At 38.0% G+C, this 18,098-nt stretch overlaps 1 protein-coding gene across 2 annotated transcripts; it reads right to left on the bottom strand.

Annotated features, from left to right (window-relative positions):
• Positions 1 to 17: 17 nt before the first annotated feature.
• Positions 18 to 17,687, bottom strand: hm13 (histocompatibility (minor) 13). 2 transcript variants are annotated; one of them, XM_048177998.1, is made up of 13 exons: positions 17,296 to 17,687; positions 15,168 to 15,266; positions 13,562 to 13,644; positions 13,367 to 13,455; positions 13,205 to 13,290; positions 7,468 to 7,593; positions 7,311 to 7,368; positions 6,688 to 6,771; positions 6,546 to 6,582; positions 6,354 to 6,456; positions 6,180 to 6,265; positions 1,512 to 1,703; positions 18 to 883 (listed from the first exon to the last, which is right to left on the bottom strand). In XM_048177998.1, the coding sequence occupies exons 1-12, from the start codon at positions 17,485 to 17,487 to the stop codon at positions 1,553 to 1,555; spliced, it is 1,194 nt and encodes a 397-aa protein (XP_048033955.1). In that variant the 5' UTR covers positions 17,488 to 17,687; the 3' UTR covers positions 18 to 883; positions 1,512 to 1,552. The 2 variants fall into 2 exon arrangements, with proteins under 2 accessions (XP_048033955.1, XP_048033956.1); XM_048177999.1 differs by lacking the exon at positions 1,512 to 1,703 and having other exon boundaries at positions 17,296 to 17,683.
• Between the last annotated feature and the right edge of the window lie 411 nt (positions 17,688 to 18,098).

Consider the following 18,098-nt stretch of genomic DNA (forward strand, 5'->3'; position numbering starts at 1 on the left):
AACAAACACTGGTGATATGCTTTTCTACAGTGGTAAACACCACAGTTTAATGCAAATAAAGAGTTATATTGAGGAAAAAATGCTCCTCACATAAGCTTAAACTTTTACAATTTTACACTGAGAAAAGAAAGATTACACAAGAGGAAACTGTAAAATGATGGTGACCGAGCTGAGCTTCAGATGTAAAACACATGACTGGGACACAATATGACATAGAAAACTAAACTCAAAACCCTCAAAACTACATTCAGAAAAAAACGGTCAGAACATAAAAACACTTTCACTTCCTAGGGAGATATTTGGTCCCACTTTTGTTTACACTTGCATAAAGTAAAAATATTGAATCCAGAATGCCTTTTTCTTAACATTTAACAAAAGTTGGAAATTACTTGAGTTTCACAAACTGAATCCCTTATAAGATCCTAGAGTAAAACCAAAAACAGAAACCAGCTACACAGGAATAGGTACCAGACTTGTGTGACATGATCAGACGTTTAATAAATCTGCATAGTAATCTGACATTACATGCAGAAAGCCAAACTTCTACCCTATTCAAATACTGTATAATAACTAAAACCATTTGAAAGCAAATAATCAAGCATGAATTCGAACATGAAGGCTGAAGGCAATGAAATGAACAAAGAAACATGGAGAAAACACAGGCACTGGGAAAGCTGCTGTATGTCAATAAAAGAGTTCAGAAGTACAGATCACGTCACTGCCGTGAGCGACTCCGAACACGAGCGTCCGCTGCACGACCACGTCACTATGATGAACAAATGCTGAACATGAATGAGGGCTCGTTTTGCACTTTTATTTGTCTTTATCAGATTCTGTTATTTCCTCTTTCGATGACGCATCCTCTGGTGAAGACTCTTCGTACCTGCAGGAGACACAAGAAGTGAGTAAAACAAGTGACTGGCAGGGAAGCGGTATTCAAACAGAAGGATGAAGAGAGCGGTGCTGGGCTGCTCTGTCCCTATTGTTTCCTGTGAGCTTGTACTTTTTGATAATGGATCATCTGCTGTAGTGGATATGAGTGACAGATGTACGCTGACACGGCAAGAAACAGACAGACACAAGAAGTCCCAGGAGTTGCACTGACAACAATAAATGCTCCCTGAAGACAGGAACTACAGGTAAAATGAGTTAATACACAGCAAACACAGAAGGCTACTGGGATCTTAAATGTACGATAATCCCAGCGCTTGTAAAACTACTGCAACTTGCTTGCACTCAGACTAATGAATTACATTACTTGGACTAAAACAGCTTATCCTCAGCATTAAACTGATTTATTTACACTGGTGTCTTGTTATATAGGTGAGAAACCACTAGAGGCAGTGCATTACAGCCATTTTACCGGAGTTCAGTGGGGTTTCAGGAAGCAAAATCTATGACACATGAGACAGGCCTACTGAAGTTCATGGAGAAAGTGTAAATGACCCTGAATGGCATGAGAATGTTGACAGAAGAGCAGGAAAGACGAGCTGAATTATCAAGGCCGATACCTGGCAGGAGAGGACAGTAATGGAAAAGAAGAATGCAGTCGTTACATGTCGGAGGGTGTGTGTCGGCGGCGGCGGGGGGACGACGGCCCGAAATTCTGCATGGAGTTAGCCAGACTCGCCGGGGAGCCCGACACAGTGGGGAAATGAGTGAGCCGCGGGGTGTGGGGCAAAACTTCATCTGACGACTCATAGCTGCATGCCAGAGTGAAGAGAGAGTGAAGAGGAGAAGAATAGGAAGGTAACATGAAGAAGAAAGCACAAAGAAGAAGGTCTGTAAGTTGCCTTAAAACAGGAAGAAGCCCATTGCAATAACTGACAAAACATGTTCCAAACTCTGTCTGCTGCCTACATAGGCAGCTACTTTCTGAGAAACAAGTGTCCAAGACATATTGCACCCTTAAAAGCTGGCCAAAAGAAGGCATCTTATTATGCCACTGCCCAACTTTTGGTACAGCCTTCATATATTCTTATTCAAGGTGACTATAAGGGGTCATGAACTGTGTTGTTTTATTGTTTTATAATGTTTCCTGAGGTGCACTTATACTGTTAGTATGAATTTTATATCAAAAATGGTCATAATTTAGAAATAAAAGGCATTTTTCCTACCCTGATTTTAGCCCTCTGATTTGAACGCTCTGTTTTAAGGGGCGTCTGCTGTGAGACTTCAGTATAAACGCCCACTGCTGTGATTGGCTGACATCTTTCGATTTGAAATAGCCAAGTATTACCCTCTTGAAAACTTTTAGCACGTTTTTTCCTATTACATTTCTCAAGGTTTAACTACATTACATTTAGATCTATGGCATTATATATAGATTGTGACATGAAAGGCGGCAGTGATGAACAGCCGATCACAGAAATGTTGTTGAGTGCATGAAAGCAGTGATCTCGTCATTGCAGCTCAGTTTCTGCACACTAACGAATGCTTTCCTCATAACTAACAGTGCAAAAACAATGTAAATAAGAGAATTGTTGATTATTACAGGAGTTTTGGCACGTGTCCTACGAGTCTCTGATAAACTCGCGATGTTTGATTGACAGCTCCAGTGATTGTAAAGGGAGCATACTTTGATCACTATTTAAATAACATTTTCTTTTCATCCTACTAAGAGAAACAATGTGAAGTTGACCGTTAAGTCACTGGTTTGATTAATTGAAACAGACAAAGAACATCTGACTGTACATGAATCATTACATATCAGATCAGGCATTAATGCCAGATTAACACAGTTACTTACATGTTGTTGCATTACAGTCGAGTCCATATCGTAAAAGTCTGTTTGCAAAGCCTGCGCCGAAATGCGATTGATTTACCAAACAATCCACGGTGAAACGTACCGCATAAAAAATAAATGACGCTCAACTGAGACATTCACATTGTTGAAAATAAATAAAATAACAACATTCCTAGCATTAGGATCCTATGGAAGGTGATATTTTTAGTTCAGTAAGTGATTTCTCCACCTCATCTCACTACACCAGTGGGCGGGGCCAAAGTTGCAATGGTGAAGTAGGTGTTGATTTTCTTCTGTGGATGTGGAGTTTCACCTATCCATTATGTCATAAATGGGCACATTCCAGGACAAGCTGGGCTTGGTAACATTAAAACCTGTTTTTGGACTAACAAGGAAGTTTTCAGTTCTGAAACTTACAGGATATTCTTATAGTACAATGACCTCTTGTATATCAAAAGCTCAAGGAAGAGTTGATTTCCCAGTTCATGACCCCTTTAAGTTCTTTTACATCATGTATTAGCGCAGTGGTTCCCAAACTTTTTCTGCCGAGACCCCCTTTTGTAGAGAAAAATCTTTTCAGAAATAGAATGGGGCATCAGTTTACTGTGGGGGATTTGTCATGTCGCGTCGCGTCGCATCCAGTGTAGACAGCATCACTGATTATAATGGTTTTGCTTCTGTTGTGTCGCATTGCACCACTCACATCTGTTGTACTTCGCATTTGAAATAGATTAATCGTCTGCTTTGCTTCCTTTCACTAACTCTCAAACATAATCTGACAGCGGGTTTTATTCACACCAAACACACATTGTGTAGTAGGTAACTAAATAAATAATGCAGGTAACTAGCCACTAGTGTTTTTTGGGAAGAAGTGGATGAATCTACATGTAAATCTGACAGCTCTAGCTAGAAGGCTATAGCTCCTTAACTTATTGATAAGCTAACATGAACAACAAAAGTATTTAAAACTGGTAACAATAGGTAAGAAATTTATATTTACATATATAACAAGTTTATATTTGGACTAAAATGAAAAGCTTCACGGAAATAAGAATGTGACATGTTCTAACATAACCGTTGCATTAAAAAAAAACTCTTGCTGAGGGCTCAGAATATTTTAAACTATATTGGTGTTTGAAATTGAATATTGGTGTTTGAAATAAAGCTGCTTTTAATTTTCATCACTGACTGATTGTTCAGACCTATTACAGACTGTTATAAGCTATATATTTTTATTATATAATAACAAAACAAAATTGGGTTATTGTACTATTTGTATTATTAGCCCTATCAATATTTTTTTGCTTTGCAAAGAAAATAAAATGCTGACAAATTACGAAGCCATTTGCCATGCTTCAAGAAATTATTTTTAATTATTATAACATTTTTAAAAATTATTTTATAACAAGCACTCTTGACATAATTTGTGAATACAGATCTATCACTGTAGTAGTTTTGAAGTCTGTTAGTAAAACATTTTCAATAAGTTGCCTAATCCTCTTTTTATGCATGTTGCTGAAGTGCCGGCTATACGTGGAGATGTTGATGTGAAACTACGCCCTGTCTGTGACCACAGCGGAGCGCGAGTAAAGACGATCATCTCTTCCTCGTTAATACTAATTACAGAATAATCATGAATGAACATTCAAAGGTATGTTGAAAGATACAGTACAACTTACTGAAATGTTATATATCTCGTGTAATCGTGAGTGTTGATCTAAAAATAAATAGCAATTGAATTTAGTCTATAGTTTGGGCTCTGAACCTTTAATATTATAGTAATGTTCAAGTAAGGGCTCGCTATAGAGTTTACAGCATTAGCAGACATAATTGTTTTTATCCTTAAGAAGCTTTTAGTTATAATTTAATTTATTTAAAGACAGGAACAATTTGTTCAGTAAACTGCTGTTAAAAAAATAAAAAATTAAAAATAAAAATGAATTTTATGTTTAGTTTTCTTCCTCCTGCTGTACTGAATCCGTACCGAACCATGACTTCAAAACTGAGGTACGTACCGAACCGTCAGTTTTGTGTACCGTTACACCCCTAGTTACAGGAGGTTCTTTCCAAAGCAAACACTGCCTGTGAAGTCATTAGCTTACAGGGCTCTTTATGCCGGTTCAGACCACACAATATCAGCCCGATTTTGGCATAATCCGTTTGACGTAGGGCATCATGGTGATTCGTAAACTACAATCTTGTAAAGTGTCATAGTGCATGACGACGACACCGTCTGATGCTTTTTTTGGTCCTCCATGACATGTTCCATCACATCTGTGACATTGACCAATAGGTGCACAGGAGCTCTTGCGCACACCGCTTTCAAACATGACGAAACAAGAGAGACGGTGGTATTGGTGCTGCTAGGTGGAGTTACGCAATGGAGGAAAGGTTTGTGGAGCTACAGTATGGCAACAATACTCCAGCCGTTATGATGTTTCCTCGAGGAACGGCCACCACAGAGATGAAAAGATAAATGCTGGCAAACGATAGCAGAGGCGCTTCAGCAACACCGCTTCAGTAGCCATTGTTTGTTTACACTCGTTTCTGTAAGTTGCTAGTTTCGCCTTCTCGATGACATCACGCATGTCGTTAAAGATGGCAAGCGATGATTGGTCGGGAAGCATGTTTTCTTGTCCATGACACAAGAATTTAGGAATCATAAGTGACTATCATAACAGACAAAAACATTGCAGTCTGAACCCAGCATTAGTCTACAACTGACTCCAACTAGCTTTCAGAAAAGTCGTTAACAGTTCACGTACTTTCTCCAACCTGTACTATGAATAAATATTCAGTGTTTTCAAAAAAAAAAATAATAATAATAATAATAATTGTGAAAAGTATAACCAGTTTGTGTGCTCATTTGGTCAGATTGTGTTTGTCAATAATTGTGTATACTCATAAAATGTGGTTGGATCTTCACTGAAGAACTTCACAAACCACTTCTTGTAACTGTATAACAACCACTAACTGGGATATACATTTCTAATTACACGAAGGTGAACCAGCTTTGTTCACAAAGCATGTTATAAGTTAATCATGCTGCATGTGAGCTGGACACATGATGGTGTTCACATTAAAGTATACTCAATGTGATAGTCAACACATGCACACTAGAACGGTTCATTTGTCCAGTGTATTTCTTTCCAGAAGTTTTGAGCAATGAAAATGTCTTTGTGCTCTTTTAAACTACAGTTGCAAGTATCTCTTAAACTCCTTACACAAGCACTACCCAGCACAAAAAAAGACTTCAGGAAGCAGAAACGAGGCAGCCCATCATGACAGGCATGCCAGCACTGGCTTTGGCGGCAGGAAAGACGCATGTGACATGAACGCATGAATGTGAGTGCAGAAGTGTGCAAAGTGAACAAACTACATCCTGACCCTGGACATACGCTCTGAACGTGGTCCACATCAGGAGGAGAGTTACCTGAACATCTCAGTCAGTTCTCCCTTCAACAGAGCCACCAGCACTGGGAATCCAACACAAGCAGGGACCAGGTACAGCAAAGCAGGCTGGGAAAAACAAAACGACCTTTATAGCACACATTCAGAGCCAGCTTGGGTTCAACATTAGTGTTTTTTATTGTTAATGTTGTTATACCTGGGCATGTTTAAAGGTGTGCATGACGAATATGGTTAAACCCAGGCCGAAGATGTAAGCCAGGAAGCTGGTGTAGAAGTAAGTCCGTGTGTTCTTCTTCAAACTGAGAGAGGAAGACAAGAAAATGACAAGAGCATGAAAATCAAATCTACAAGCAGCTGAAATCAAATGAAATCAAATGAAGGACTGTACCTGACGTCAAAGCGCAGGAGCAGAGCGATGAAGATTCCTGACAGAAATGATCACAGTCATGAGCGTTCGCTTCAAATCATGAACATACTGCTGTCTAAAACAAACAAGTCAAAGGTCTCAGAAATCCTCTTTGTATATTTACCCGGAATGACAATGTCCCCTAGTCCCAGCATGGCAAAGTTACTGGCATCCAAACCTTTTTCCAGCAAATCTTGTGGGAAAACCACTAGAAGGAAAAGAAGAGTGGGAATGAGCTGTGGAAGTCTAACATGGAGAGTAGGGCTGGGCGATGTATCGCGTTCAATATCGACGGCGATACATATCTATATTGAACGCGATATTGCGTGGCTTATCAGTGATCTACGGCTCTGTCTATTAAATGCCGCTCCTTTTGAAAGCAGGTGATGGCGATTTAGCGGTAATCAGGGAACCGGCTTTACTAAAGAAATGCGCGTGACAAAAGCATTCGATACATCGCCCAGCCCTAATGGAGAGTGTTATTTCTAGAAGAAGAGGTTAATACAGGAATCTTAATACCAGGGTTTCTACACCTTTTGACAAAATAAACCTAATGACTTGTTTCAATCGTTTGAGATGACTGGATAAAGATTTGTAGAGAATTTTATTAAACTCCAAAATAGCAATTTCTAGCTAATTCTACACGACTATACAATGTAAGCCATGCGCTGAGGAAAATGTAACCCTATACAGATAAGCAGCGAGCAACAGCCTTCTGTTCTGGAGATGTATGGAGCAGATACTCACACTTAATTGGGGCTTCGAAGGACTTGGCAACTGTCACCATGACATTGGTGCCAAAAACCTAAAAGCAAATAGAGTACATGCTAAAACCCAGGACAAATGTTAATAACCTATATTAAATAGGCCATTCCGAAGTGAATTTTAATTGATCCTAACTCACCCAGAACACGTCGTAGACGAACAGTCCTCCCAGCAGGATGCAGCCAGTGCTGACGTTATTGAGGTGGAGCAGCTCGACTCCGTTCAGGGCGAAAGCCAAACCGAACAGGTTATTGGCGACCCAGTGCTGTCAGGAGACACATAGAGATGAACGTCAAGTCAAGTCAAGTCAAGTCAAGTCAAGTCACCTTTATTTATATAGAGCTTTTTACAATGCAGATTGTGTCAAAGCAGCTTTACATTGATAACTGGTACATAATTTGGCTGCACAGCAGCTCTTAAATAATAGTGTCAATGCAGACAGATCAGAAGCACTGTTGAATAAATGTCAAGAATACTATTGAATATCAAATGTCAATCGTCCACAGAGACCTCAAGCACTCGCTGTCAAGCTTCACGAATCATCAATACGCTTGTGCTTGATTATGTACAGTACAGTCCAAAAGTTTGGAACCACTAAGATTTTTAATGTTTTTAAAAGAAGTTTCGTCTGCTCACCAAGGCTACATTTATTTAATTAAAAATACAGTAAAAAACAGTAATATTGTGAAATATTATTACAATTTAAAATAACTGTTTTCTATTTGAATATATTTCACAAAGTAATTTATTCCTGTGATGGCAAAGCTGAATTTTCAGCATCATTACTCCAGTCTTCAGTGTCACATGATCCTTCAGAAATCATTCTAATATGCTGATCTGCTGCTCAAAAAACAAAATATTTGTGTACAATTTTTTTTTTCAGGATTATTTGATGAATAGAAAGTTCAAAAGAACAGTGTTTATCTGAAATCTAATCTTTTGTAACATTATAAATGTCTTTACTGTCACTTTTGATTGATTTAATGCATCCTTGCTGAATAAAAGTATTCATTTCATTTCTTTTCAAAAAAATAAAAATAAAAATTCTTACTGACCCCAAACTTTTGAACGGTAGTGTATAATGCTACAGAAGCTTTGTATTTCAGATAAATGCTGTTCTTTTGAACTTTCTATTCATCAAGGAATCCTGAAAAAAAAAGTACACAACTGTTTTCAACATTGACAATAATCATAAATGTTTATTGAGCAGCAAATCAGCATATTAGAATGATTTCTGAAGGATCATGTGACACTGAAGACTGGAGTAACGATGCTGAAAATTCAGCTTTGCATCACAGGAATAAATTACTTTGTCAAATATATTTAAATAGTACACAGTTATTTTAAATTGTAATAATATTTCACAATATTACTGTTTTTTACTGTATTTTTAATTAAATAAATGTAGCCTTGGTGAGCAGACGAAACTTCTTTTAAAAACATTAAAAATCTTAGTGGTTCCAAACTTTTGGACTGTACTGTATGTTGAAACATGGAACTTAAACCCAATTTTTAATATATATTGTTAGAAATGTAATCACTCATTTTATATTTATGAATAACAATTTTTAAAAATGATTTAAAAATTAAATTTCACTTGAAACCTGATGATCATGTTATCCCACACACTTGATTCTCACAAACCTATTAACAGAACTAGTGCAGTATCTTTTTCATTAGGCACAATGTGTAATTTTCACCTATAGAGGTCGCTTCTTCAAAACAAACGCGTAGCTTGACAACGCCGTGAATGAACATGGAATCGTGGGAGTTGTCGTCCTCACCTCCACAGCCGACAGAAAGCAATCCAACAGAACTCGGGCAGAAATCATGTTCATGGATGAGCTAATGTATTAAAGATGTATTAACATTACTGTGGTATGAAGCAGGGTGGGCCGAGAGCCGCGGGAGTCCAGCGGAGCTTTTATTATGCTTATGCTGCAGTCGGCCGCTTCCGCTCTTTTCATTGCATATGTGGGGTAACGCAGCACTGTTTTACATGGTTAAAAGGTTAGTTCACCCAAAAATGAAAATTCAGCCATTAATTGACCCTTCGCCGGGAGTTTGATTGACAAGCGATCTAACCAATCAGAACGCCGAATCCGCCATTTTGTTCGACAAAGCAGTCAGGAGTTAGAAGATTAACCTTGGTGGAGTTAAACTTAAATTGTGTGTACTGACTTTTTTCTGTGTTTGAAACAACATTCATTCTCATGTTCATTCATATTTATTTGATGCTATAAATGGACTAGTAGGAAGAGATGACCGGTTCACGAGCCTCTTGAGCTGAGGTGCTAAAGCAATCTGTCACGACACATTAAAGAGCCACAAAACGGTTTTTATTGTTTGAATTTCTTAAACTACACAGTTTGAAAGCTGGGACTTTGTTTAATATCATAAATAACCTGCTCTTGTCTTGTCTGTCGACGTGTTGTCAGTGTCCTCTTTGCTCCACAATGTATTTTTCACTCTGTGTGGCGTGAGCGCGCCACGGCTTGTCGGACAAAGCAACAGTAACTAAGGGGGGGTGGGTCTTTGCGAAGGGTCAATAACTCACCCTCATGTCGTTCTACACCCGTAAGACCTTTGTTCATCTTGAGAACACAAATTAAGATATTTTTGATAAAATCTGATGGCTCAGTAAGGCCTCCATTGAGAGCAAGACTTTCAATGCCCAGAAAGCTACTAAAGACGTATTTAAAACAGTTCATGTCACTACAGTGGTTCAACCTTAATGTTACGAAGCAACGAGAATACTTTTTGTGCGGCAAAAAAAAAATAAAATAAAAAAATAAAATCTTGAGACTTTGGCAGTTTGATACACGCTCCAAACCACCTAATAAGACACAATATATTAAAGCACCAATGATGTCGCCATGGCTTCTATAAAGTAAAACCAGAAATCAAGGGTAATGTGGATATGACGTCAGTTACACGATTCTGGTTAAAATTAGAGCCCGACCGATATGGATTTTTGGGGGCCGATGCCGATGCCGATATTAACTCAAAAAGAGCCGATTTATAAGCCGATATTTTGATTTTGAAAATAAACTGGATATTAGACCCATTTCCTATAAACTACACTTACACAACATTCAATAGCAAAATATCTGCCTGTTCTATGTATGTGGGCTGTATACCATTTTCCAGAAGGGATTATGTTAAAAAAAGCCTTAGATTACAGTCTCAATGACTAAAGAATTGCACATCAAAAGTATATATTTTTTAATGATCAAAAAACAGTCTGGTTTTAAACATTTAACAGTTTTACTTACTTCCAGTTGAAGCTGGTTTTAACAGTCTGTGTGTGTACTGTAAATAAATTATAATACTTAACACATAATACTTATAATACTTAATACATAACATGAGTGAAGCATGAGACTCTGTTTCTCATGTTTCATCGGCCGTTATAAACGCCGATGCCGATTTAAATGCAATTAGCTCATATCGGCCGATAATATCGGCCGGCCGATATATCGGTCGGGCTCTAGTTAAAATCGCTTAATTCTCTGGATTTAAACATTGTTGGAAACATCTGGGGATAATGTGAGTACACAAGTCAACAAAATACATAACGCTAATAATGTTTTTTGAATATTTTAATAAAAAAAAAATCGTACATATTGTGCCTTTAAACTTTTCAAAATCCTAAGTGATTATTTTCAAGTTTAAATTAGATTTTGAATGCCATACTGACCCTACTAAACCTCAGTGTGTGTGTGTGTGTGTGTGTGAGATCTGTTCCCTTAATTTTGTAGTGTGCAGTTGAAATCAATGTTTAGGATTCTGTTGAAAACATCAAACATGGGTCATTTTTAGATAGCTGAGTGTGACAGATACAGCAGAACAAACAGAACGGTGAGCTGTTGTCCAGTTTTGTGCAGCGTGACTCAAGCACAACTAACTGAACTTGTGTGATTCACTGCTGCCTTGACCGGAGTCTCTCTATCAGCGGCTCATGTTGAGCAGCATGAGGAAACTCTACTAGTGATGTAAACTAGCAGCACAGCTCACTTTATGTCTCCATTAGTACCAGCTGCTGCTTTACATGCACACAAATAACCTGATAACTACCAACAACTTGATTATTTAAATAGCCTGTTTTATTTCAATAAAATATGCATACCAGTATAACCCAGCAGTGCAAGAAGACCACTTTTACAAGACTTGGAGGAAAAAAAAAAAAAAAAAAAAAAAAAAAAAAAAATCTGTTACTCTGTTCCCACAACATTGTTTCTCAGATCTGTCAGGTTAAAAAAAAAATAAGGCAAAACAGCTTTCACTATTAACTAAAAAGTATACAAAAATAACTTCCTGCTGAACGACACTTACTGCACTTCCTGTTGGACATGCCATCTGTTTTACAGAATCTAAAAAAAAAAAAAAAACCCACAATGACAAGGTACCTTTCTTTGAGCGCGAGTCTTTCTTATGCCTGCCATCTCCTCTGATATGATCTTGAGCCGCAGATCCATCTACACACTGAAACTCCTTTCTTTTACACAATTTTATCTTTAGTGTATTATTAAAGGGTTAGTTCACCCAAAAATGAAAATGATGTCATTAATGACTCACCCTCATGTCGTTCCAAACCCGTAAGACCTCCGTTCATCTTCGGAACACAGTTTAAGATATTTTAGATTTAGTCCGAGAGCTTTCTGTCCCTCCATTGAAAATATGTATGTAGGGTAGACTGTCCATGTCCAGAAAGGTAATAAAAACATCATCAAAGTAGTCCATGTGACATCAGTGGGTTAGTTAGAATTTTTGAAGCATCGAAAATACATTTTGGTCCAAAAAGTAAAAAAACTACGACTTTATTCAGCATTGTCTTCTCTACCGTGTCTGTTGTCAATCCGCGTTCACAACTCCGCAGTGACGCTGCTGACGTAAGACGCTGCTGACGTGTTATCTGGTGCGCCCGAGCTTCGTTTACAGTCTGAGGGAGACGCACGCTGTAAACAAAACAACCTTCGCAAACATGTCTAAGGATTTCGACACAGAGGAAGACTTGCATTTTTTTGCTCAGCCATATTTATTTGAACCCGAATACACGGACGAAGAACTAAGAGGGATGGAAGAAGCTTCTACACAGCAGCAACCGCTGTCACAAGCTTCGGAAAGGCAAAGAAGCAATGGAGACCTGGTGGTGTAAATGTCAGCAGCGTCACTGCGGAGTCATGAACGCGGATTGACAGTGCTGAATAAAGTCGTAGTTTTTGTTATTTTTGGATCAAAATGCATTTTCGATGCTTCAACAAATTCTAACTAACCCACTGATGTCACATGGACTACTTTGATGATGTTATTATTACCTTTCTGGACATGGACAGTATACCGTACTGTCCATTTTCAATGGAGGGACAGAAAGCTCTCGGACTAAATCTAAAATATCTTAAACTGTGTTCCGAAGATGAACGGAGGTCTTACCGGTTTGGAGCGACATGAGGGTGAGTCATTAATGACATAATATTCATTTTTGGGTGAACTAACCCTTTAACACAATATCAATATTTCATTTCTTAAATATCACAGTTATCATCAACAACACACCTGGATCCCAGGAAACACAGGAACTGGTGAAATGTGTATCTTGAACAACGGAAGTCACTTTGGATTAACGCGTCTGCCAAGATGCAAAAAAACTTCAGCTACAGGTTTATTAGGCCGGACTTCGCTTTTGGCCACTACTGTACATGCAAGTCGTGGTACATCACTTGTCATTTACACACAGAATATAGCTGTGCCAGCCTCATAATCCATTTGGCCTATATAAACATCAGCGGGATTAACTACACTTTATATATAAAACAGTCTAATTGCTGTCAGAGCTCTATAAAAAGCTGCTCTAAATGAAGACAGATCTACTCTACCTTCTTGAGGACGTACCAGACGCCGACCACACTGCTGACGCAGAGGCAGATCAGATCCTTCGTGTCAAACTCGTAGTTGACGATCTCTGTGGGAGAAAACAGGCTTTAGACAGAGCTTCTCCATCAGACACAAAGCTGTGTACATGTGCAGATGCGTCTCACCCTCTTTGCTGTCTCCTGAGCCCTGGGTGAACAGCAGCTGGTACTGCTTATTTGGCAGGTTAGCAGGGAAAACTCTGTACATGAAGGGACTGGGACAGCAAGAGCAAAAGAGTCAGCCTAAATCACGTCACATTAAAGGATTACACACATTTACAAAACACACTAAGCTCTCAGACGCTCCTAGGTGTGTCCTACCTCATTGTGTGAGACAGCGCTAATATTCCCAGCACGAAGAAATACATGGAGAGCAGCAGGTTAATGTACTCTTGAGAGAAAATCTACAGGGACAAAGTCAAGAAATCCTTCACAATCACTTTAATGAGTCTATAGTGTTTTTGCTTGTTTTTAAGCACCTTAAAGTATTAAATGTCAGAAAATATTTTTTTCCCAGCCCTACTTACGAAATGTTTTATTAAGCTCTGTTTTTTTTTTTTTTAACTCATTTAAATTCTTAAAGGCACAATATGAACTTTTAGCCTCTAGAGGTCGCCTATTCAAAACACAGGCGTAGCATTGTCTACACGTCTACAGCTGGTGGAAAAGAATCAGGACGGGACTCGGTAGAAATCATGTTCATGGATGAGATTATTAACGTTACTGTAGTATGACGCAGAGCAGGGCCGAGTGCTGTTGGAGCTGAACGAGGCCGCTGGAGCGATTGTTAACGGCTTGACAGCAGAGGGAGTTTTATTATGCCAGTCACCACTTCCGCTTCTTCCGGTCATGAGCATGAGGGTTAACGCAACGCTGTTTATCATATTAGATACATTTGTGTGTTGAAAATTATGTTATGACGTGCATTCGCTTGGCGGTTGCTATGAGACACTTGTTGCACACTGTAGTAAAGTAGATCAATATTAGTCGTGGTAAATCACGGTACTCGCTGTAAAATCAAGAAAACGAAATTTAAACAATAAGACTTACTGTGTTTAGCTGTATAACATGATTAGTTTTCTGTCGATGAATGTATCCGATCAGTTGCTCACCCATCTAATAAAACACATAATATATTAAAGCATCTTTGGTGTTTCCATGGTTTCTCGGAAATCGAGGATAATTCGAGTATGACGTCATTGATAGGCGACACACGGACATGCTCCATGTCCTGGTTAAAATTGCTTTTTTCTCTGGATTTAAACATTCTTGGAAACATCCGGTATAATTTAAGTACACAAGTCAACAAAATATATAACACTGTTTTTTGGATATTTTAACCCAATCTTACATATTGTGCCTTTAATTCATAATATGAATATGTAAGAATTATTCAATTCAATTTAATGAAACTTTACTATTAATTGAAATGAAAAATCTTAAATACTTTTTTACAGTTTACATTTTTTTTTTAGTTTAACCATCACAGAAAAATAAGCATCATTTAGTATGTTTATTAATCCATTTCCCTTGTGGGGACCGCTGGCTGCTCCTGACAATGTAGGTTAAACAACTACACACCCACACCCACACACTTGTTTGTTTTTGTGAATTGTGGGGACATTCCATAGGTGTAATGGTTTTTATACTGTACAAACCATATTTTCTATCGCCCTACACCAACCCTACCCATCACAGAAAACTGTGCATTTTTACTTTCTCAAAAAAAAAAACCAAACAAAAAAAAAACTAATTCTGAATGATTTATAAGCCTTTTGAAAAATGGGGACATGGGGTAATGTCCTCATAAGTCACCCTCTCCTTGTAATACCCATGTCATAATACAAATTTGTGTCCTGATATGTCTCTCACACACACACACACACACACACACACACACACACACACACAGTGAGAGAGTTGTGACCTTGAAGAAGAGATACAAGCCGAAGAGAGTGCAGCTGGCGATGATGGGGAAGCGAGCGGCGTCTCTGCTCGTGATGGTCTCAGGCATATCTGAGGGACTCTGACAGAGACACAGACATTCACTAAATACACAGACACTGTCTAACAAACCTTGGTGTAGCTTTGCATATTATTTCATAGTGGTGGGCGATACGACCACATTCTTATTTCACAATGAGAAATTTTATTTCACAGTAATGATATACATCACAATAGAAAACCATAAAATAACTATCTCATTTCTGTTATTAAAATTAAGAAGCTCTGTATGGTCATTAAAGTTTATCATTTGCATGAGTTTTCAAGCTTTGCTAATAAGCATTCAAGTGAAAGAACTCGCGCGCGCTGTGTGAGAAGAAAATTAATTATTTTTCACCTCTCCTTGCATCTAAACGGACAAATTCAAACAAATTTATCTCAAAATCTCCGCCTTTGCGAGTATCTTGGTAAGCAGTAGAGAAAGAACGCATGCATGTCATTATTGTATGTATCAGTGCATTAGTTTTAAAGGTGCCATCGAATTGAAAATTGAATTTACCTCGGCATAGTTGAATAACAAGAGTTCAGTACATGGAAATGACATACAGTGAGTCTCAAACTCCATTGTTTCCTCCTTCTTATATAAATCTCATTTGTTTAAAAGACCTCCGAAGAACAGGCGAATCTCAACATAACACCGACTGTTACGTAACATTCGGGATCATTAATATGTACGCCCCCAATATTTGCATATGCCAGCCCATGTTCCCAACATTATGAAAGGCATTAGACAAGGGCAGCCAGTATTAACGTCTCTGAAAGGTAAATCTGTGATTTGTTCAATTTCACTGGTATCTAAAATATTGGGTGTCATAATCTTATTTATTACAATATAGGTAGGCTATACATGGGTCAAAAACAACAAAAACAATAACTATTTTATTAAATTTATAATTTTTATAATTTATTGAATTCATTGAATAATAATAAAAAAAAATAAAAAAAAAAAATAAAAAATATCGAGAACCGAATCTGAAAATCAAATCGAACTGAGACCTTGAAAATCGAAATCGAATCGAATTGGGACATCTGAATCGATACCCAGCCCTAATAGCAAACTAATTTAGATCATGTCCACCAGGTCAACATTCTGAAAATTGTGCCATTTTGACAATTTAATTTAGAGGAGGATCAAATTATGAATGCATATAAAATGAAAATATTTAGATATATGGAGGCACACATATATGTGAAAAAGGAGCATTAACTGAATATTTGAATATATGTTTCAAAATAGATTTACATATACAGAAAACAAACAAAAATTAGAAATTAATATATGCATATTTTGCAAATTAATGTTTTGCATAGACTGATATTTAAACATTTACATAAAGGAAATATGTAAATATTTCCAATAAAAATGTATTTACATATGTTTAACATGTGAAAATATTGCCAAGGGGCCAAAATCAAATATTTAAATATATTTCAGTATAAAATATATTTCCTCTATTTAGATTTAAGACATTTAAATATGAGAAAATCTATTTATTATTAATATATTTCAATTTAAGTGATCTCTGTATGGGCAGCTAGCCTATATGCAGTTCATAAAGGCTACTTTTAAACACACAAAATAATTTACATTTATAAAAAACTTCCCGTGTAAATTACCTTGGATGTATATTAGACAGTTATCTAATCAGAATAGTTGTTAAGTTTCTAATAAGTGCATCTACTACATTATTAACATTGAACTGATGATCCTAGTCCAGCCGGACAACCAAAATTGACTAAATTTAGAGATGTAAGATGTGTGGAATATGGTTCAAGTGGAATATGACTTTAGAATAATCATAAGTGTTCTTAATTACACTGGCAATTAAACACAATATCCAGTACGCGCTCATCATGTTGCAGAGATGTGCTGAGTGACATATGGCACTATAACAGGCCTGTGAATCAGTCAGCATCATTACCTGCAGCACCTCGAACTCTGACTAAATTCACGTCTGCACAGAGCATTAATATATTTAAACATCCATGTGTCTTTTGCATTGCCTCCACTCATTCTCTCATACAAACATACAGTATCTCAGTAACTTTACCTTGCTTTTGGAGCAGCCCACCGACCGCAGCGCTCCGAAGAAGATGGGCAGCAGGGCCATGAGCAGCAGACTGCCGTACGCCAGAGCTGTGCCCTCGGCGCTGGACACGAACCGAGCCGCGGTCCCGTTCACCGCGTCCGAACCGTTGCTGGTTCCGTCCGGCACCGATGCGGTCTGCTCCACATCAGCCATGTTTAACTCAGATACGGTGACCCTTAGAAATAAATGTGCTGAGAGTGTCAACTGAGTGTGCTTCTCATTGAGATGGACTCGATTCGCTTTAAGGCCACGTTTCCTAACTGAGCCCGGTGAAGTCTGTGCGTTCTTCACTGTTCAATCACAGACGCACACGGACAATGTGTACTGACACCCGGCGGAGCGGAGGAGGAACTGCTGCTGCAGTATTCTGAGGGCGCTTCTCTTTTCTTATGTGCGCTTCCTCGTTTCCTTTCTTCATCAGCCAGCTCCACCTCCCTCAGGATTGCGAGGGAAGAAGATGAGGATGAGGAATGGAAGGAAATATTATTTGTATATTGGAATATTCTTGGAAGAATCACTCGAGCGTCATTTCAAAGCGTCAGCAGCTGCGCTCGAGGGATCTGGCCTTATGTTGTTGAAGTTTAGTGATTTAAGAAATTCATATTAATAAATAATTTACGCTCATGCGGCCTTTGGGATCTGTTCGAACGCCATTTGATGTTTCCCTCATTAAAAACACTGTTCCCTTTTTGTAATATTATCTATCTAAACAGACAATAAATAAATAAACAAACACACACATACAACTGTTCATTTCTGCTTAT

Source organism: Megalobrama amblycephala, linkage group LG24 (assembly GCF_018812025.1).
Source record: "Megalobrama amblycephala isolate DHTTF-2021 linkage group LG24, ASM1881202v1, whole genome shotgun sequence".
NCBI classification, from domain to species: Eukaryota; Metazoa; Chordata; class Actinopteri; order Cypriniformes; family Xenocyprididae; genus Megalobrama; species Megalobrama amblycephala.

Bases quoted from the DNA above. Each gene is read 5' to 3' on its own strand.
- hm13 (XM_048177998.1), bottom strand. From the start codon at position 17,487: ATGGCTGATGTGGAGCAGACCGCATCGGTGCCGGACGGAACCAGCAAC. The intron at 7,594-13,204 runs GTAGAGTAGATC...GTCTCCTGACAG, and splicing joins TCTGGTACGTCCTCAAGAAG to CACTGGGTCGCCAATAACCT. The intron at 6,772-7,310 runs GTGAGTATCTGC...TTTTCCTTCTAG, and splicing joins CTTCGAAGCCCCAATTAAGT to TGGTTTTCCCACAAGATTTG.